Source organism: Megalobrama amblycephala, linkage group LG13 (genome assembly GCF_018812025.1).
Source record: "Megalobrama amblycephala isolate DHTTF-2021 linkage group LG13, ASM1881202v1, whole genome shotgun sequence".
NCBI classification, from domain to species: Eukaryota; Metazoa; Chordata; class Actinopteri; order Cypriniformes; family Xenocyprididae; genus Megalobrama; species Megalobrama amblycephala.
This window is the reverse complement of record NC_063056.1, coordinates 36,723,805-36,746,614: the sequence shown is the minus strand read 5'-3', so window position 1 is coordinate 36,746,614 and position 22,810 is coordinate 36,723,805. Positions and strand designations below refer to the sequence as shown.

The following is a 22,810-nucleotide window of genomic DNA, read 5'->3' as shown; positions in this document are numbered from 1 at the left end:
GATCACGGTTAGTCAACAAGCGCAGCTCAACCCCAGCACAGAACTACCCTCATGCAAAAAGAGTGCCTTGGCCTCACATGCAGGGTGGGTGTGGTCTGTGTACAGCCACCCCAACCAAGAGGGTAATGAGAGAGGAAAAACTTATGCAGATTTTGGCACTTTTGGCATTCCATATTTATGGCACCAACATACCCCCATACTGCCAAGTTTTCCATGCACATCTGGAAGACCCAGGAAAGCATGGCTGTAAACTCTGAATCTGAGTCAGCATAAGCACACACCATTACAGTGGGCAGCGTCACCCTCATTTCCAGAGCATAACAGCACTCTCTCCGATGCTGCAATCGACGTCTGTCCCTCAGCTGGAGCTCTGAATGAAATGCTAGGTTCCCCTATGAGAAGGACCAGCAATCCAATCCAGAAACTGCACAGCTTGCAATGCGCTAGAGAGGGAGGGGCCCTAGGGGGTTGGTTCCCTGAAGGAACCCCTCAACCTCATGTCACCCAAGCCATATCAGCAAAGTAGACCTCTTCTGGTGCACCAGAGAGGGCGCTACAATGGAGATTATGCAAGGGAACCGCGCATCTAGAGCGCCGAGCGAGCTCTGGGTTGCCGTGACAACCCGCGCTGCAGCCCGGCAGCTCGACGGCACACGACACGCAGAGGAGCGAGAGGTTTGCTCTCACTGATCTCCACGGTCTTCCCAGAGTGTCAGGCAGACCCGCGGCTGTGCTTTTACACACAAGCGGCAGCTGGCCAACAACAGAGGGGACTCAAGCTTCCCGGAGAAAGAAGAGTCACGACCGGCGTGTCGACGTGATCATGTTCTCATATGAAAACATGAAACACCCACGAACATCATTTCAACACGCGCCCAGACATGTGAAACAGTGATCGTGGCTGTCAGTGAGGACAGGAATGACCGCATCCAGAAACACAAGTAGGATGTCATCTTTAAAAAGACGCGAATCTACTTGTAAGCTCTTTCAGGGACTTTACTCTTTTAAAAGTGCTGAAGCACGCAGGGGAACGGCCGCCGCAACACAGACAGGGATTGTGTGCAGCCTGTCGTGTGCTCTCTCTCTCTCTTTGAAGGCGCTCACTCTTACCAGCCGTAAAAACGGCTTTTCAGCGCTCAAAAGCGCACCGTACCGGCCATGAGAACAGCCTTCCGACGCTGTCAAAACAGCTATTTGCTCAAAAACGGCAAACGAAACAAAAACAGAAAAAGAGAGGACTTCAACCCCGCTGCTGTGCTGTTCGCCTGCACTCAGAAAAAAAGAGAAGTTCAACCAAAAAGCTTGACTCGTCTTCTAGCAGACACTCGCTTGCAGAGAACAGGAACAAACACCGTTCGGCTCCTCAGCGAAAACCTGAAGATGCAACGCACCTGCTGCTCATTATATACCCGCGCTGCGAGGCGAGCAGCTGATGCATATGATTGCATGCCAATGTGCATTGGCTCGTTTTAGTTACACTCGAAGTAGATTGGCCTCTCTAGCGAGATTCCTATTCGTCGGTCTGTCCGACGTACGTCAAACGTGACCGACTGAATGGGAACACTTGTGGTCTGAAAAATGTTGAGTTGTTGAATACTTTCATTTTACATGAGTGATGTGTTTTTTTTTTGTTTTTTGTTTTTTACACATCAGGGGCACGTTCAAGCTCAAACCGGTGCGCAACGTTTTGCTACGGTTTCCGGGTTGAACAACATGTTTCTTGGAAACGGTGCGCAAAAGGTTTGAGATATGTTTTCTCTTGTTTGGTGGGTGTGTCAAAAATGACAGCCCAATCAGCATCAACATATTATAAACCACGCGGTATTAAAGAAACAGATCGTAAATGTAATTAACATCAAAATAACTCACAAGAGCAAGTATATTGTTTGTGTATTTACATTAATGGCAAAATAACTTTAATAAGAGCACAATTATAGAACTTCTATAGTCTGTCTAAACATCATTTAGTAATTGCAATGTCTTCTGGTCCATATCCTTTCCTTAGGAAGGTGTGCTAGACACTGATTAATGTAACATAAAAATACTATACTTATATATTTTGCTATTATTGTGGAGTGATACTTTCATAAACTTTCATAAATATAAAGGCACATGTTGGACCACAAGGAACCACAGTTTCCAAAAATCCCTTCACTCATTTCTCAAAATATTTGAGATCTCTTATTTGAGATATTTGATCCATTCCTTAGCCAACGTGACTGTTACAGACTGTACTGACAGTTTCAAAATGTATTAAAATTAGGCCACTGTCAACATTTTGGGTGGCAACTTCATCCACAAGAGTCAATTACAGATGCTCAGCTATAGTTAAAATAAAAAAGACTAGAAGAAAACTAAGGTCAAAGAAATCTAGTTTAAAAGGTGACAGTTAAGTGACATGCCGACAAATAAATTGATGCGAGCCTGTGTTTAAATAAATATCAATTCAAAGCTAAAAATACAAGATGACTGCAAACTAATGGTAAAATGAAATACAACAGAACTTTATTAATTTGTTTGAATTTGTTGAATAAAGTCGTTTTTTGTTTTTTTTTGCGCACAAAAAGTATTCTCATCGCTTCATAACATTACGGTTTATCCACTGTAGTCACGTTGACTATTTTAAAGATGTTTTTACTACTTTTCTGGACCTTAAATTAATAATAAGTAATTCGTTTCTTTCTCTGGAGGATTAAAAAAACTCAGATTTCATCAAAATATCTTAATTTGTGTTCCAAAGATGAACGAGGGTCTTACGGGTGTGGAACGACATGAGGGTGAGTAATTAATGACATAGAATTTCATTTTTGGGTGAACTAACCCTTTAATAGACTTTGGTTAAATGCATGGATAAGTTGTCCTTGTATCTTGGAAAGCCTTTTGTGGAAAATATTTACAGTAGGTACTTTTAGTGTCTTAAAGATGACAATTTTTACAGCACCACAATGCTTATTACAAAAGTTACTTGTCAGAGGGGATAATGAAAGCAAAAATCACATCAGTGAGTATGTACAGTACAGAGTCTTAAGACGTTTCACATGCTGACAGGAATTCAAGAACAATAGGGCCGATATTTTTACACTTTTCCTGTAACTAGTACTTGATGTTTAACATTAAGATAATCTAGAAACCAGAGGTATTGAAAACTAAACACAATACAGGGTGCCACTTAAAATGTATGAGATAGTGAGATATGATTGTATAAAGTCTCTGCTGATAGCCATTTTAAATAGTCCTGCACCATGAAACGACTGAAAAGGACAATTGTGATGCTGTGTAGTGTGAAAAGAACAGACTTTGTAAGTGTGGGTAGCATCAAAGTACCGTGAGAGCGATTAGAGAGCAGACAGCTTCATATGCTTTCTTATCTTTCTGTACTTTTCATGTCATACACCGATTGGTCTCCGCAGCACTGCTTTAAGTCCAACGCACCTAATTTTACTGTTTGCAAGACAGTATGTTTGCAATGTTGGTCAGTATAAGCATCAAAGAAGTCAAATAATTCATTTTTAATATTTGGATTGGATGTCATTTTTATTTATAGAACATTATTCCCAAATGTAGTTTTAATTTCTATAAATATTTCATTTTGTACTGAGCCCAAATATCCTTTTAACTTGTATGATTAATCTTTTTTTAACTAAAGGCACGGATGTTATTCTTATAAGTCAGAATGTATGCATGACTGGAAGAACGAGGAACCTTATGAGAAACCTACCTTACAGGTAATAGTTTCTTAAACATCCCTTTACTAACAAAGGAGCATAAATGAACCAAAACCCTCAAGCTATGTTAATTCCATCAGCACAATGTCTAGACCTAAAACCCGACAAAATTTTAAATGCTTTTGAAAATGAAACCATGCTGCTTTTCTCATCCATCTTTTAGGTGAACAATGCAGTGATTCCATCACACAGCAACATTTCAATAGTGCAAATAGCCAGGCAAATGGCTCACCATCGCAACAACAATAAGGAGAATGGCATTCAGACATTTGAAATAATAGCCAATAAGAATGGCAAAACTATTGGCTATGGTGTGTATATTTATAAAACTTGACAAGGCTAAACTATATTCAGTGCTTGTCAGTTTTTTTATATATATATATATATATATATATATATATCATGTTAAAGAAACTGATTTATGATTAATTATTGTAATTAATAATCTAAAACATGCTAATTCTTCACTCTAAAAAATGGTGGGTTAAAAACAACCCAAGTTGGGTTGAAAATGGACAAACCCAGCAATTGGGTTGTTTTAACCCAGCGGTAGGGTTAAATGTTTGCCCAAGCGGCTGGGTAGTTTTATTTAACTCAACTATTGTTTAAAAATTACTGTATTGCTTAATTAAAATTAACCCAAAGTATGTTGGAAATGAACATTTATTAATGTTCAATGAATAATTATTAAACAGTAAACATTTATTAAATTGCTTATTAATAAATTTATATTAATAAACTATTAAACTATTACATTTATATTAATAAACATTCACCTTTTGTCTATTATTGTTGCCTCTAATTGCATCTGGTTTTTAATTTCCCAACTATTTTGGGTTCATTTATAGCAATTTTTAAACAATAGTTGGTTTAAATAAAACTACCCAGCAGGTTGGGCAAACATTTAACCCAACCGCTGGGTTAAAACAACCCAATCGCTGGGTTTGTCCATTTTCAACCCAACTTGGGTTGTTTTTAACCCAGCATTTTTTTAGAGTGTTGTGTGATTTCTGTTTTGTTTATCAGTGATTTTGTTGGTTTTGTCAATAACCTGAGGTATAATTGAATAAATGATCAGACTCATCTCTTAATAAAGATAAGTCATATACTGTGTGCACGTTCATTATAGCAGCCAGTAATCTAATTTTCATTAAAAAGGGCATCACAATTGCAAAAACAAATTGTGAACAAAATATTTAAATCTTACAAATGCAAAATACAAAATGTATTATCAATAAAGATTATGACTTTCAGTATTTCTGAAAATATTACTGCACCTATACCTTTATTCTAAATAGTTCCTGAGTTAGCTGTGGATTATTATTTTCTTTTTACACTTGCATGGGGAATTGGAAGCAGACTGTGATATACTGACAGATGGAAAAACATCCTTCTTAGATCAAGGCAGTGTTTTCTTCAAATAAAGATACATGTCATATGGAATGTTTTTATGGTCAAATGGAAATGAGAGGCCTTTATGTCAATTATCAAATTAAAATTGTATTTTCCAAGCTCTGGAATTGTAGAAATGAGCCAATGAGTAATTACAATTATATAAGGGAAGGAATTACTGTTGAATCAAATCAAGTCAAGTCAGTTTTATCTAGGCCTACTTATAGCATTTCACAACACAATGTTTTGGTGCATCAAACACATGGACACCTTTTGCACAGAAAAAAAGAGGTCAATGATATCGTCATAAAAAAGATTTTTGTTCAGTTTAATTAAAATGATCTAAAGTGACACAAAAATTAACATTTTGTCATGGCCTAATTTCATTGGGTTCAATCTAATATAGCCTATTTAAAACTGAATTAATTTAACTTATTTGTAATTTTAATTTATAAATGATGCCCTTAATTACATACTTTTCCTGGTCATGCAACAGGGCTCAGCCTGTTTTTGATATGCTGGAAAATTCTTGGAACCCAACATATACAATTGAATATATTCTGTCAGGTTTTAGTAAACAACAAAATATGAAGTGCAATTAACCAAACAATAAAAGGTACTTCCTTAGAGCAAGATGCTTAACGCTTGTATAACAGGCACTACAGATTCTAGGACACCACCTGGCCCTAAGGTGACATGTAACTGGGAAGTTGTTTGCTTTTTCTTTTAAAAATGCTGTCCTGAGCCTATGCTTTCAGTTTTATCTTACTGCTAATTGTAATGAAGGGTCAACAGAGTGGGGATCCATTTGCAGCTTTTATTGAACAGCGTACAAAGCAGACAGGGCAAAGGCAGAGGCATAAACAGGAACAAGCAATGGTCGTGGCAGGCGGCAGACAAACAGAGTCGGGTCACAGGCAAAGATCAGGTCGGTGAAAGTCGATGGCGATATGAGACCAGGGATGTTGAAGAATGGGTAGAGGTTGTAACAGACCTGCTGGAGCTTGGTGTGACGTTTTGGAGGTTTGACAAGCTGAGCAACTATTGACGAAGCAAGTGGTGTCTGCCAACATGGAATCCCACCAGAAGCGATTCTGCAATAGATGAAGTGTAGCTGTGATACCCATATGGCCTGAGCTTGGGAAGTCGTGAATGTGATGCAGTAGTTTGTCCCGGAGCTGTACTGGAACGAATGTGCGATCTGGTGGGCATGTTGGTGGAGGTGCTGCCTGTTCGTTTGCATGTGTAATTTCAGTCATGACATGCCACTGAACCGGGGCAAACAGTAGTGTGTCAGGAATTATGTTCTCCTCATTCTCTGTCCGTTCCACCTCCTCGTTCTGCTGTGACAGCGCATCTGCCTTGGTATTCTTTGAACCTGGTCTGTAAGTTACTGTGAACTGGAAGCGAGTGAAAAACATGGCCCATCTGGCTTGTCGGGGATTCAAACATTTGGCGGAACGTAGATACTCCAGGTTCTTGTGGTCAGTGAGAATATTGAACGGGTGTTGAGCTCCCTCCAGCCAATTATGCCACTCCTCTAATGCCGCTTTCATTGCCAGCAACTCCTGATTACTGCTCGTACATGTTGAACGTGTTCTTCGAAGGAGTTGGAATAAATGAGAATGTCATCTATGTAGACTATTACCCAGCGATTCAGCATGTCACAAAAGACGTCATTTATGAAGGATTGGAAGACAGAGGGACTGTTGGACAGCCCGAACGGCATGACGAGGGTCTCGTAGTGACCAGTGGCAGTGGAAAAGGCTGTCTTCCATTCGTCCCCCTCCCTAATGCGAATCAGGTTGTACGCACAGCGGAGGTCAAGTCTTAGTTGTTTGAGGGCTGCAGGTACCAGAGGCAAAGGATACCGAAACTTAACAGTGATATCATTCAATCCACGGTAGTCGATACAGGGTCTTAGGCCACCATCTTTCTTTTTAACAAAGAAGAAACCTGATGTTGCTGGTGATGTGGACAGTCGAATAAATCCTTTAGCCAGTTCCTCCTCGATGTATGCTTTCATAGCTGCTGATTCGGGTTGTGACGGGAAAGATTCTGCCCTTGGGAGGCGTGGTGCCAGGCAGGAGGTCGATGGCACAGTCACCGGGATGATGAGGAGGTAGTTCTGTGGATTTATTCTTACTGAAGGCCACTGCCAGGTCAGCATATTCACCAGGTATGTTGAGCTTTTCAGTGTCAGTCTCATGGAGTGAAACGGTTTGAACAGGAAGGGGAATGATTTGTTTCAAACAGTTTTTATGGCAGTTGGAATCCCATTGCACAATCTGGCCCTCTTTCCAGGAAATGTGTTGATTATGGGTTCTGAGCCACGGCAGACCAAGGATCACAGGGTTGTTGGGTAAGTGAATGACATAAAAGCGGATTTGTTCGTGGTGGAGAATTCCTACTTGCAAGGCGAGTTCAGCGGTGATGTGTGCCACTCTTCCTCCTCCGATGGGCTTCCCATCAAACACCTTCACTGTTAATGGGGAATTACGGTCCGTTACCGATATGTTATGGTCTCTGATGAATGTATCTGACATGAAATTCCCGGCTGCTCCAGAGTCCAGAAGAGCGTGCGTGGATATATTTTGATTATTAACTGTGATTTGAATGGGAATTTTGAGGCAGTTGGAGGAGTAATTAGACTGAAGTGGAGAACTCACCGCTTTGGAATTAGAGGAACTGGGTCGCACGGGGCAGTTGATTTTGATGTGACCAGCCTGTCCGCAGTATAGACACAAGTGTAGTTGTCGCCTTCTCTCTCTCTCTTCAGGAAGAAGTGGGGTGTATCCGAGCTGCATGGGTTCAAGTGCGAGACCGACTGATGTGGGCAGCCAGACAGGACGCCGGGATCGGAGGAGATTATCAATGTGAATGGCTAGTTCGATGAATGCATTGAGTGAACTTCCCTCGACTGTGGAGATACACAGACTCTGGTTAAGGTACACTTTCAGGACTTTGTTGTAACTTATAAGTTATTTATCCTAAGAAGACACAGAAGTGTAATATTACAATTCAAAGTTTCAATACTGGGTACTGGAATCAAGCTAGAGCAGAGAAACTGGTGTGAGAGACTAAACTGAGCTTTTTAACTTCTTCAAGATCACTGAAAATGGGTAGCATACATTTTCATTTGATTTGCAGCTTGAGATCGAGTGCCTTTGGATTGCTCAGTTGGGAAATGACAATTAACATTCAGAAATATTATTGATTCGACTGTATTGACTATCAGAGAACAAAAAAATGAACTGAATTAAGCTGAATAATGACATTATTGTCTTCTGCAGAACTGTTTTACAACTCATATAAGTCATGTCAATTGTTAAAATTTGCAACAGTTATTTTTAGGTGTTTTGAAGTTAACTGTATAGTATAACACACTTTAGAAATAAAGTTGTCTTGACTTCAAGGCAGAGAACACTTCCCTGACCACTGCCTGCATCCCTCTAGTTTATGTAGTATTGACTGCAAATAATCATTACCCCAAAAACATCTTAAGATGTTTTCCTCACCAGAGTCATCTCTGGCTACTCACTGGGGCCTTAAGACATTAGGCATGTTTTCTGCAAAATGTAATAATAGTCAAAAAACTATATGAATAAAAATAGTGATACACACACTCCGATAAAATGACTCTTTGAGGACTCTAGTCATACACAAAATCCGATAAAATGACTCTTTGGGGACTCTAGTGATACACACACTCCGATAAAATGACTCTTTGAGGACTCTAGTCATACACAAAATCCGATAAAATGACTCTTTGGGGACTCTAGTGATACACAAACTCCGATAAAATGACTCTTTGAGGACTCTAGTCATACACAAAATCCGATAAAATGACTCTTTGAGGACTCTAGTGATACACACACTCCGATAAAATGACTCTTTGAGGACTCTAGTGAGACACACACTCCGATAAAATGACTCTTTGAGGACTCTAGTGATACACACACTCCGATAAAATGACTCTTTGGGGACTCTAGTGATACACAAACTCCGATAAAATGACTCTTTGAGGACTCTAGTGATACACACACTCCGATAAAATGACTCTTTGAGGACTCTAGTGAGACACACACTCCGATAAAATGACTCTTTGAGGACTCTAGTGATACACACACTCCGATAAAATGACTCTTTGGGGACTCTAGTGATACACAAACTCCGATAAAATGACTCTTTGAGGACTCTAGTGATACACACACTCCGATAAAATGACTCTTTGAGGACTCTAGTGATACACACACTCCGATAAAATGACTCTTTGGGGACTCTAGTGATACACAAACTCCGATAAAATGACTCTTTGAGGACTCTAGTGATACACACACTCCGATAAAATGACTCTTTGGGGACTCTAGTGATACACAAACTCCGATAAAATGACTCTTTGAGGACTCTAGTGATACACACACTCCGATAAAATGACTCTTTGAGGACTCTAGTGAGACACACACTCCGATAAAATGACTCTTTGAGGACTCTAGTGATACACACACTCCGATAAAATGACTCTTTGGGGACTCTAGTGATACACAAACTCCGATAAAATGACTCTTTGAGGACTCTAGTGATACACACACTCCGATAAAATGACTCTTTGAGGACTCTAGTGAGACACACACTCCGATAAAATGACTCTTTGAGGACTCTAGTGATACACACACTCCGATAAAATGACTCTTTGAGGACTCTAGTGAGACACACACTCCGATAAAATGACTCTTTGAGGACTCTAGTCATACACAAACTCCGATAAAATGACTCTTTGGGGACTCTAGTGATACACACACTCCGATAAAATGACTCTTTGAGGACTCTAGTGAGACACACACTCCGATAAAATGACTCTTTGAGGACTCTAGTGATACACACACTCCGATAAAATGACTCTTTGGGGACTCTAGTGATACACACACTCCGATAAAATGACTCTTTGAGGACTCTAGTGATACACACACTCCGATAAAATGACTCTTTGGGGACTCTAGTGATACACACACTCCGATAAAATGACTCTTTGAGGACTCTAGTGAGACACACACTCCGATAAAATGACTCTTTGAGGACTCTAGTGATACACACACTCCGATAAAATGACTCTTTGGGGACTCTAGTGAGACAAACTGATTAAATGAGTCTTTAATATTAACAATATCAACACATTGTGGCGAATAACAGAAATTCAAAAAGATTAGAAAAAAAAAAACAATTTACAAAGGACAACAATGCAAATGCAAAACTGGCACTAACTTGGAGGCTTCCGTACTTCCTCCATTCATCCGTCTTTAAATTCTCTCTAACTTCCTCCTTTACCTTCACCCTCCTCCTTCCCTTTACATTCACTCGCTCGTTTCATCCCCTTTACATTCGCTCCTCCCTCTTTTCACAACCTTTACATTCGCTCCTCCCTCTTTTCACCTTTACATTCGCTCCTCCCCCTTATCCCCTTTACCTCAACAATGAAAACGGAACATTGAAAATAGGGCTGGGCGATATATCGTATGCGATTGTCACGCACATTTCGTCAGTAAAGCCGGTTCCCTGATTACCGCTAAATCGCCATCACCTGCTTTCAAATGGAGCGGCATTTAATAAACAGAGCCGTAGTTCACTGACAAGCCACGCAATATCGCTTTCATTATCGAAGGCGATTCATCTGCGATAATGAACGCGATATTGCGTAGCTTGACAGTGAACTACGGCTCTGCCTATTAAATGCCGCTCCATTTGAAAGCAGGTGATGGCGATTTAGCGGTAATCAGGGAACCGACTTTACTGACGAAATGCACGTGACAATCGCATACGATATATCGCCCAGCCCTAATTGAAAATGAACTATTCTTTCTTCATTAGCGTTCTTATACTCTGTCTTTCTTGATATTCTGCTTCATTCCATCCTCAAAACAATTTCTACACCTTTATCCTAATTTCTTTTCATTTTTCCTCCATTTCTTACAAAAAGAGAATGTGTTTAAAAGTGTTAAGATGGCATGTAAAATATATTTATAAGAGCTAATATGGGATTATTTTACTTGGGATAAATGGTACAGATTATTTTTGATTAGTTTATGTAACATAGCAGTACAGTCTTTTGCTAACAACGTTAATGTACAGCACCTTCAATGAGCTGGTCGCTAGTTGAGCCACTCTCTTCACACAAATAAGTCAAATAATACTTTTAACACTTTCCACATCATATTATATTTTTACAGTATTTTTATATATTATATATTTATTTTTTTTACAGTAAAGAAGTTATAAAAGGCACTGAAGTGTTTTTGTGTTTGTGCCTCCTCACAAACCACCCTTTCTTTTAAGAGTCGTGATCCTGTTCCGCACATAATTTTTCACACCAGTCCATGTTCGCTGCTTCAAAGCTTCTGGCTCTGCGTGAATGCATCTTTCACAGTCTTGCTTACCAGGAACTTTGCATGTCTTGATGAACTTCATCATGTGTCTCTCTACTGCTTTTACCTCATTGTCCTCCCATTTCTTTTTTGGAGCATTTGAAGAACCTATGGAATAATTAAAAATGTAATTCTCATAACAACTAAATCAGTGAGTATGACCAAATCATACATATGTCCTAATTTGTAGATTTTTCTGAATTTTGAAAAGCCCTTGGATGGCTATTGCTGCTTGGAGCTAATTTATGGTTATTTGATGATTATTGTGTGTGTAGTTTAGAGATTTTTCTTACCTTGATCCTCTTGTGAAACAGATTGATCAGATTGAACAGGTGGATCAGTCTCTGCTGGTGCTGTTGTCTGAGATACGTCACTGTAATCCTCCTCATCACTTGACATGGAATCACCTTGAGCCTCAAGTTGCTCTAAACAATTGATAAAAAAAATCAACAGTTTATTGATTATACTTAGCATCTGTAACATATGATAATGTACAGTTTTTGCAAATATATACAGCACAGACACACACAGACCGTTCAAGTATACTCATACCATTTGGGTCAATTTCAATGTCGTCATGTTTCTTTCCTTTGAAGTCAGACAGTGTTCCTTTCTCCATGGCCATTAGGACTTTACTCATTTTTGCCAACTGCAGTGTCCCCTCTGGTAACCGGTAATACGGTGACGGTGATGAGGTCATCACAGAGGTGGACACAGCACAGGGTGCCGATGAAGAGGATGCATCAGTTGCAGACGCGACTAAGGATGACTGTAACAGTTTGAAAATATAATTTGAATAAAAACATAAGGTCTACAAGCAAAAGAACTAAGGAAACTATTAATTAATATTAAAATAATTAGCTGTTAATGGACTGAGGTGTTGATCACAGAGTATTGTGATGATGTTGACATATTACTCAGTGGTGGATCCGAAATGGTCAATATTCATATTCATGCATTTTTATTAATATTTATGTTAATCGTTTATGGCTTATGATTTATCAGTTTCACTTTTGATTTCCTATATTTATGTACTCATACTTTATATACATTACTTTATATACATATACTCTTCAAGTATTTACTTGTTATTGTACCTTTATGGTTATTCTTATTTTATATTTAAGAGTATGCTTGTTATGTTCAGTTGTTCTTCAAGTGTTCCGGTGTGACAGGTCACGCTGACACGTTTGTGGTTAGACATTGGACGCCTGCCAAGTACTGCAGAAGTGATGTTTTTAACATTTGAAAAAGTTCCCTAAGGGTTAAAACAACATATTTTTGACACTGGACCAGTGGACGATGTAATGGGTGAAATTAACCTTTTTAATTTTAACAAAAACATCAGTTTGAGGGGGTTGGGAATTTCCCTGTATGCTTATAGTATAATATGGACTGACTTATTGATAATTTAGCTTTTTGTCTCCTTTGCTATCCTGGGCTTCTGCTTCTTCTCTCTTATCTGCAAATGTCTTAATGTTTTAATTCTTTTTGATTTTCATCTATTAGATACAATATTCTGGATTTTACAATTTATTATTAACTATTGGCTACTCCTTTATGATCGTTATTTTCCCTTTTGGTTTTATTAAATATTTTCATTATCGATCAAAGTTTGCGTGTGAGGCTAAATTGAATTGTAATGAATAAATAATTTTGTAAATAATAATTTTAAATAATTATTAAATAATAATAATTCTGTTTAGCAATCTTATTGCGTTCATTTTCAATTTCTGCTCTGTTAAAACGTTAATAGCAATCTTCATTGTTTTTTCTTAATTTTGCCAGTCTTGATTGAAAACATTTCTGTGGATATATAAAGAAGTATTTAGCATAAAGGGTTAGTTCACCCAAAAATGAAAATATTGTCGTTTATTATTCACTCTCATGCCGTTCCACACCCGTAAGACCTTCGTTCATCTTCGGAACACAAATGAAGATATTTTTGATTAAATCCGATGGCTCAGTGAGGCCTGCATCCAAAGCAATAACATTTCCTCTCTCAAGATCCATTAATGTACTAAAAACATATTTAAATCAGTTCATGTGCAGCTGCCGTCACGCCGTGTTCAGTTCTAGCTTGGTTTGTTTATATCGCGCTGCCTTTCTGCTAGTGATGTTAAGGACAGTATTTTAATTTTCTGTCATGATTGTGAAAAATGTCGCCATTGTTGGTCATTTATGCTGAATCGAGAATTGTAATAGGAACTCACGATATCGTTCGGGGAAAAAAACTTGATGGTAATAGGCTACAATTTTAGCCTTGGTTGAGAAGGTGAGGAAAGACGACTTTTAGCAAATGTAATAATGTCACTAAATAAACCCACTGCCTTTCACTAAAAAAAAAATAATAATAAATCACATACTTAGCTGAGTTTTGTATGTGGTTGTTGTGTAATAATAATAATAATTAACATTATGTTTGCGAGTATGATCACTCGTTTGTGAATGATTATAACTTGCACACACAGCCACTTCAAAACTGTTCATGAGCTTCTATGGGTTTGATTTTGGTCATTTGTTGAAATTAATACAAAAATACAGCGTGTCGGTGTCCATCCCCTGATCGTGACCCTCCGATTCTCCTTTGTGGTCATATGGGAAAGTGAATATTTACAAAAACAACATTAAAACTAGTTACATTTACACGCTTCCAACAAAGAAATGCATCGACTTCTGTCAGCTTGTTAAATATTTATTTTATTTGGACATTTTCTACCATACGACGGCTGAAAGCAGCAGCGCATGACTGTTCATGGTAACCAGATCAACATTGTAAACAATTCTACAAAACTGAAGGGAAAACACCAAATTATAATTAAATAGGATAAAATATCTTCTCCTTCCTGCAAACGATAGCATGAAGAATGTTAATATTTAACCGAGTCAAAAACAAAAGGTAAGTATCCATATTAATTTCAGAATCAGCAGACGCAAAACGCTATAAAAGGCGACAACTTTTAAAGTTAAAAAATGAAATAAGTTATAAAAAACGGTATAAGTTATGTAAACGATATAAACACCTTCTGGGTTCTCGATTTTAACGATTTGAGCAACTATAAACAATGCGAAACCTTTTGAGTTTTTGATAGGATTCCTATATAGAAACATCACTCCCTGCCCTCCAGACTCATTCGCGCAGCTGCTGTGACGTCATGTGTAAACAACCTATTCATAAAGCTCCAAAGCAGTGTTTTGAAATCGGCCCATCACTATATTGTTGAAAAGTCGTTATTTTGTTTTTTTGGTGCACAAAAATATTCTCGTCACTTTATAATATTAGGGTTGAATCACTGTACTCACATGAACTGATTTAAATATGTTTTTAGTACCTTTATGGTTTTTGAGAGAGGAAATGTCATTGCTTTGAATGGAGGCCTCACTGAGCCATCGGATTTAATTAAAAATATCTTAATTTGTGTTCTGAAGATTAATGAAGGTCTTACAGGTGTGGAACGACATGAGGATGAGTAATTAATGACATTATTTGAACTAACCTTTTAAACAAACATAAAATGTACATTAACAATATTGAAAATAAAATTGTGACAATAACTAGGTAACTAGCAGAGGTGGGTAGTAAGGCGCTACATTTACATTCCATAACTTTTGGTGCTCAAGCGGTTAATAAACATAACTGCACGTTAGGGTTGGGTATCGTTTGAATTTGAACGATTCCGATTTCGATTCCTTGTTTCGATTCCGGTTCCTAACGATTCTCAATTCCGATTCTTTTAAGAGGCAGTTTAGGATATTTTAAATGAGCTAGCTAACCATTGGTCTTTCTGAATAAAAATAGTCTGACCTTCTCCATCAATTTTAATTCTATGAACTTTTTTTTTTATGAACTGTACTATGAATTTCTCACAGGGCTGTTTTCAACTACAATTTAAATATTAAATCTATGAACGTGAATATAAATATTATAAATTATGAATATATTGAAAACACATTTACACATGAGTGTATGGCTGCATTTACACTGCAAGTCTTAATGCACAAATCCGATTTTTTGGCCAGTGTGTTTACACTCACTTTAGACGCGACTGGTATCCGATATCTGTGTTTACATTACTTCCTGCCCCACGATGATCGTCACTCATAGTTTTAAAAGCACATAGTAGATCCTCGGGTTTTGAATGGTCGTGCTATTAAAATTATTTATATATTTCATGGAGAGGCCATGATTATCCTGTCAGAATGGATAAGTTAACAGCTGTCATGGATGTATTGCAGCGCGAATTCTGAATGAACGGATATAGACCGGAAAATAAAGGTAATTTGTGTTTGATATTTTATCTACATTTATTAGTTTTAGAATTCCGTTTTTTGAATAAATTCGAGCGAGCAAGGGTAGAGCGTGCGCGCGAGAAAAAGAGAGCTACAGTGAACCTTTTGGCTTATAAGAAAAACAACAACACGGCGGTCTTTTAAATTAACCGGGCAAAGTTTGAAATTCAGCTGCTGCATATATGTGTGTGCATAATTTCTTTCACGTTAGACAAAGTTCCCACATCAATATAGAGCATACATACATGTCTGCTTCATAATACAACATTGAAGCTATATTTTTGTGAGCAAACGTTCCGCCCTCACCGTTTGATGGCTTGGAATTACAATGGGAATCGGATATGCGTGTTTAGACGTAGGTCGCATGTTCAAAGATCGGATAAAAATCGGATCTCGTGTGGATTGCCAGGCTGGGGGTCGGAGCCAGAGGAAGAGGCAGCGGAGGACGGTCGGCACAGCGCGTCAAAGACATTTATTTATTTCTACTCCATGAACTCAGAGGTGCTTTATCATGTTCGACGTGCACCCTCCTATGCACGAAACAATCTTGCCGCAAATGTTGCATTTTGCAGAGATTTCGTTCTATTTAGAAAAGTGAAACCACACTTTGGACCGCCGACACACACTATCCATGTTCGACTCGCTCGGTTATGCCAACACTTCCGGTGGACGCTTCTTCGTTGGTGTTCAGCGGTTTCTTCCTCCAGTCGGTGGACTGGGAATCGAAACTAGGAATCGAAATTTCAACTTTTGAACGATTCCGGGAAAATCGCAAAGCTAGTCCCGGTTCCAATCAATACTCGATACTCGATACCCAAGCCTACTGCACGTGTCTAAAAAACATTGTAGCTGGAGCTACTTCTCTCCGTTTGTCTATGACGAGTCACACAGATACTGTGCTTCTCCGCAGTGGTTCCTTCCAGACCGGGAAGGAACCAATTTAACTTTTTACATTTCTTTTCACAGAAATTACATTTCTAATGACAAAATATTATTTTGTACCATTTGGAGTGTTTACACAAAGTGTGCTGGATGAAGTGGACACGCACCTACAATCAACTAAAAACAAACCTTCTAATGCATCCTACGGTCTGCCAGCGATAAAGATCTTTTCTAGTTGAACACCTGTGCACCAGCTGTTAGTAGTTGCCCGTGTTGAATAGGGTGTTCAGTATTTTGGGGGCGGAGCAATGAAGGGAGGGGTGTGGTTGTTTGGGTGTCGATTTCAAATATCAACAGTTTTCCCCAGAAATCATCTAATAGTTGCTGCATTATGAGATAGTTACCGTTTTTCTTGATGTTCTTGCTTTGCCTGACTGCTTATGTGGACCACTGCTGTTCACCTCGTCCAATCCAGGTGAAGAAACAGGAGCAGCACAATGAGGCTGGATGCCAGAAAAGGAACCAGTGAATATAAAAATCAGAAATGTTTGTATAGAACAGAAAAACCAGTAATTACTCTAGCTGTCCTACAGTAACTTTATCTATCACTCCTTTCCTTCTGTTAACACCCAGACACACTACTCACAAAAGAGACAATAATAAAGAATAATGATACAGATGTTTTAAAGTGGACTTACCGATCTCTGCAGACCCAAACTGATGGATGGCTTTTTATCAGAGGATTCAGTTGATGCTTGAATCAAAGGCTTGAGAAATATGAGACCACAATCACATGGTAACTAATCAGATAGTAAAAGATTATCATGAATTACTGATCAATCTTTCTATCATTTTCTTGATAGTACCTTGACTCGCCATGGCCAATCTGAGTATCCGTGATTGTAAGTGATTTCTTCCCCTGGTAGAATGTCTCGCACAGCAAAGAGACACAGGTGAGGTTTACTGCTCACTTCAAGGGTTCTCATTTTGCAAGTAGGATTTCTGTGTTCGTCATTTACAAGTCTTCCCAAGGAACAGTCTTCTTTAGATGCATCCATGCTATAAAGACATAAAATTATTACTCAATTCTTGTAATCTTATATATGCTAGACATGTGGAGTTATTTTTAAGTGGAAACCCACCGCTCTGCATAAGTTGTATGTCTCGTTTTTTAATCTACCTGATTCAGACCATCAGCTGATCATCAGGACACAGCTCTATGAACTCAACCGAGTGTGTCAGGTTAAGGAGACAAACAGAATCTGCAGAGAGGAGGGGCTAAGAACCACGGATCTATCGGATAGTGTATGGCAACATCCTCTCAGCAGACAAATGCATCTAACATTCACCATTTTGAAAAGTGATTGGGATTATAGTCTGATCATTACAGTTGTGCTGCCACCTCGTCTACTGACCACGATAGAGGCATTTCTTTTTTCAAGTTGCATGTGATGGTCATTTAAAACAAGTCGATTAAAAAACACGAGACAGCACACCCGCTAGAATTAAATCTTGCAGGTTTGTGATACAATCTAGTGTCTCTACTACATCAATCCAACAGGTCTGTACTCACCACCAATTTCTCCCACGCCACTGAAAGTCAAACAGGAACGCGTTCTCGGCCTCAGTGTAGTGTTCAGTTCGGTCAAGACTCTCTTCTGAACTCAGAAGTTCACCTCTGTATTCAAGAACGAAATCACGTCTGAAAAAAGCTCTAGTGGTGAAAACCCCACGCCCTGAAGAGGAGAAATGCATTAGATTCAGCAGTTTATTAAGTCAACTATCATTTTGATCATTACTTAAAGTTCTCTGCCATATGATGTACATTATATGTAAAAGGGAAATTGCTGAATGAAAATAGTCAATAGCCAGGCAAATTTCTAAGTATGCTGTGCTTTTATACATTACATTATACTTTAAAATCTTAAAATTATACAGTTAAAATTTCATACACTTTCATACATGAACAATATTATCTTGGCTTTATATCATTTAGAATAGAGTGCTGCAGCGATGACGTATTTTTGCTGGTGATCCGGTAGTTCACATCCCCCTGGTTCCCTCAACTAAAACCCTATATGTTGTTTTAACTGGCTTTTGTATTGCTGCAGAAACTAAGCTTAAGTTTGCCTATTAATACACCACAGTTGAAAAACTTCATCGTCCTCATGATTAAGCTTCAACAACTCGTCTAGAACGTGTCTGTGTTGCATTATTTTTAAAAGAAAATTCTGTGTTTATACATGCATCTCTTCTGGATAGTTTGTCTTTGTGGTGTATGGATGTTTATGGATGGTTTTTGGCTTCTATAGTTTAGATAAAGAGTTTTTTTGTTGTTGTTAAATGTGCCTCCAGGAACTGTAAAACTTTAAAAATCCATCTCCCTGTTTAATAAGTATAATGTTTTGCATTCTTACAATGTATGTTTGAATGGTTGTGTACAGTGTACATCCCTAAATCTACCTCTAAACACAACGAGGCTGTGAAAGGGACTAGTGAGTAGATGACTTTATCTGTTCAGGTGACGATTTTTAATGTCCCAGACAACCTCTGTCTCCCATTTAGACATTTTAAAGTAAAAGCTTTTTTTTTTTTTTAAATCACAAGAGGGTATTACTGATGTATTTTGTGTCTTAGAAAAAAAAGTGAAAATAACAGCCCTTACTTAAGGAATTTAACCAAAACCCAATTTTAAAAAAAAACAAAAAAAAACCATTGATCATGTACATGATCATGCACAACGATATACTGATAACTCAAAAAAAAAAAAATCACCTTATTAAAATTATCCATTGTCCTGGTTTACATACAAACCAATAACCACCTAAAAGTGTTAGTTCACCCAAAAATAAAAATTCTGTCATTAATTCCTCTCCCTCATGTCGTTCCACACCCGTAAGACCTTCATTCATCTTCAGAACACAAATTAAGATATATTTGATGAAATTCAATGGCTCAGTGAGGCCTGCATTGAGAGTAAGATAATTTCCTTTTTCAGTGTCCAGAAAGCTACTAAAGACATATTTAAAACAGATCATGTGACTACAGTGGTTCAATACTTTTTGTGCGCCCAAAATCAGTCATCACTAGATATTATTGAATAAAGTGGTTATTTTGTTTTTCTGTGCACAAAAAGTATTCTCAACACTTCATAACATTAAGGTTGAACCACTGTAGTCACATGACTGTTTTAAATATGTCTTTAGTAGCTTTAGAGGCCTCACCGAGACATCGGATTTCATCAAAAATATCTTAATTTGTGTTCTGAAGATGAATGAAGGTCTTCCAGGTGTGGGAAAACATGAGGGTGAGTAATTAATGACAGCAACTTCATTTTGGGTTAACTAACCCTTTAAACTACAAGACTTTATTTGTAAAGCAGGTTATTCTGCATTAATGACATCAAAACCTAACCATTCGTGTATCTGGTTAGTCATAAATACTTGCCTTTATATTTGCTGATGAACTGCTCTTGAAGCCCAGGCTTATCAGCTCTACGGGTCATGTGATCCTCTGCATCCTGCAGAGGTGTTTTACGCCTTTTGCTTTTCAGCATTATTTCTGGAAAAAAAGAAATAAAAAGAAATATAAGGTGAATGGATTAAATAAGCATTTTTAAAAATCTTTTTGATCTTACTGGAATTGTTCACCCAAAAATGTACATAATTATTGTACTAATCCTCATGTTGTTCCAAACCTGTGTTGTGTTTTTCTGTGGAACACTAAAGTTTATCTTTAAATGTAATACAGAGCTCTATGCAATGACAGCACATGTGACCAGTCTGAAACAGGCATTTAGATAAAAAAAAACCCCAGCAATATCATTGATGCCAAAAACCATTGTGACCAGATGATTGGTGTCAATCCATATTCATATTCATTTAAAAGCTACAGATTTTCAGTCAGTAATCTGCTAGATTTATATGGACTATTTTGTCTGCTTTGGAGCTTGACACACAGAATAAAAATACTATAAAGTGTCTATGTACTGTCATTGTGCAAAAAAGCTCTGTGAAGATAAATAAAAAAACATGGATACTTTTGTGTTCCATTAAAAAAAAAAAAAAAAATTGTGTAAATAATGTATTACATAAAATTAAAAATGACATCAGATAATAAAAAATGAAAATTAATTATTTCAAATTACAATATATACTGTTGATATTTTACAAAAATTGAGAAAAACAGGCTACCACTGATTAAATTGTAGAATCTAAAGTGATATTATATGAAATATAACAAAATTATATTTGCTGATCAATGCCTACAAATAAACAATGAACTGTTTTTTTTCCTTATTTATTGCAACAACAAAAAAAATCAAATGAGAATCAAACTCAAATATAATCGAGAAATAAAACATTAACAGAAAATAATTTAACCACTAAAGTAAACATACATCTTACTAACTTTCATATTTCACAGTGTATTTTAGTTATCATGCATTTTCGGGACAACACTTGATCTCACCTCTCCAGCGTCCATTGATGGGGGTTGTCGTCTTTTTCGCGTCAAGCAATGCCATGTGACTGCATTTCCCGGGAAAACACATCCACAGCTGACGTGTGTACGTGACGTAGTTACGTATTTGGATTTCACGTTGAAATTGTGACTACATTTATTTGACCTAATAAATATTTTGGCAAACACCTAGATCTTTGTTTGTTTTATTTACAGTACTGGTTCTTCAAACTTAAATAAAAAAAATAAAAAATAAAATAAAAACGGAGGCGTACGTCTTTCTAATGGACAGAGCACATGATCACTTTTAAACGATCTCTTTGGAACACATATCTTAATTTTTACTAATTCTATTTAATCAAATGTTTGAGTTAAAATCAGGGAGATGTGTGGATTATTTCGAGGCTCTAAAATAAACTTTAACGTGCACTTTATTAACAGCATTTTCTTTAAATCTTCTTTTTTTAAAATTTATGGTATTTTATATTAAATATAAAGGAAGGAAAAGCTGCTAGATCTTGTAAAAGTGCTTTAAAAACGCATAGCCACGACAGATTATTCCATCTTTTGAGCAGCACTTGTGATCTCTCCTCAGAGTTGATCTCACTCTGCGCTGAAGCTGCTGCGCTGCTGCTGTGGGGGATGGGCGGGAGGCGCGCGCGCGATCAGAGGCTGGTGGGGGAAGGGCGGCGAGTCACTCAGTGTCAGACTGTCTGCAGCTCTCAGCTAGGGCTAGGGTTAGGGTTAGGGTTAGGGTTAAATAAATAAATCTGTAAACAAACATGTAAACGTCCCAGCTTGAGTCATGATTCTTTTAAAAACTTTTTATACTAAATACTGTAACTGCTCTCTCTTTCTCTCTCTCTAAATATAAAACAATGTTTGCTGCAACTGCTCTCCTATTATATATTCTCATTCATATGCATCCTTAAGATGTAAACCAGTATGTGCATTTCTTAAAACAGTTCATACAAATAACAGCACACAATGAATTACCTGCAATAGCCTGTAACCAGCTCATAATCCTTATATCAGTGTCCATCAGAATGACAAGTCCTTGTGTCATTGTTGACAAAGACACTCTGACAGTATTTTCAGAAGTAATATGGATACGATTTTGATGTCAGTGATTGAAAATACACAAGACTGCACTTTATCTGTATGGCATACATTTCAACAGTATGAACACGTCACTCTAGACTGGATGAGACAGGATTCAGATATACTTTCTGGTGGTCTGTCAAAAAATTACAGTAGCTACAATGTCATGTGATATAATGACAGCCAGTGGCACAGATCCTCACCAAACCATCCATTCCAGCGTGATGAATATGATCCTCAACTGGATGGAACTGGAATAAATACTTTGACTGTTGCGATCATCCCAATCGGACTTATGATAGCTGCCTGAATTATAATAATGCTCTGTTCACTGCTGGACAGAGGAGAACTGATGACAAAGAAATGTTTCAAGGGTACCCCAAACAAGTGACGAACCTGGCTGGAACATGCTTGTTCAATGAACACTTGTCAGTGGTGTTGTCGATTACCTGAAAGTTTTCATCATCATTGTATGTGTGTTGTCTGCAGCAAGTTTCTGTATTTGGGTGAATATTTGCAGCAAGTGTGTTGTCAAACTGA

General features: G+C 37.8%; 1 protein-coding gene across 1 annotated transcript; it reads right to left on the bottom strand.

Moving 5' to 3' along the window:
• Window positions 1-11,142: 11,142 nt before the first annotated feature.
• Window positions 11,143-21,640, bottom strand: LOC125243933. Its single transcript, XM_048153795.1, has 9 exons — window positions 21,179-21,640; window positions 20,156-20,269; window positions 18,282-18,444; window positions 17,575-17,767; window positions 17,407-17,475; window positions 17,113-17,211; window positions 12,089-12,305; window positions 11,830-11,961; window positions 11,143-11,644 (listed from the first exon to the last, which is right to left on the bottom strand). The coding sequence occupies exons 1-9, from the start codon at window positions 21,258-21,260 to the stop codon at window positions 11,424-11,426; spliced, it is 1,290 nt and encodes a 429-aa protein (XP_048009752.1). The 5' UTR covers window positions 21,261-21,640; the 3' UTR covers window positions 11,143-11,423.
• Window positions 21,641-22,810: the final 1,170 nt, after the last annotated feature.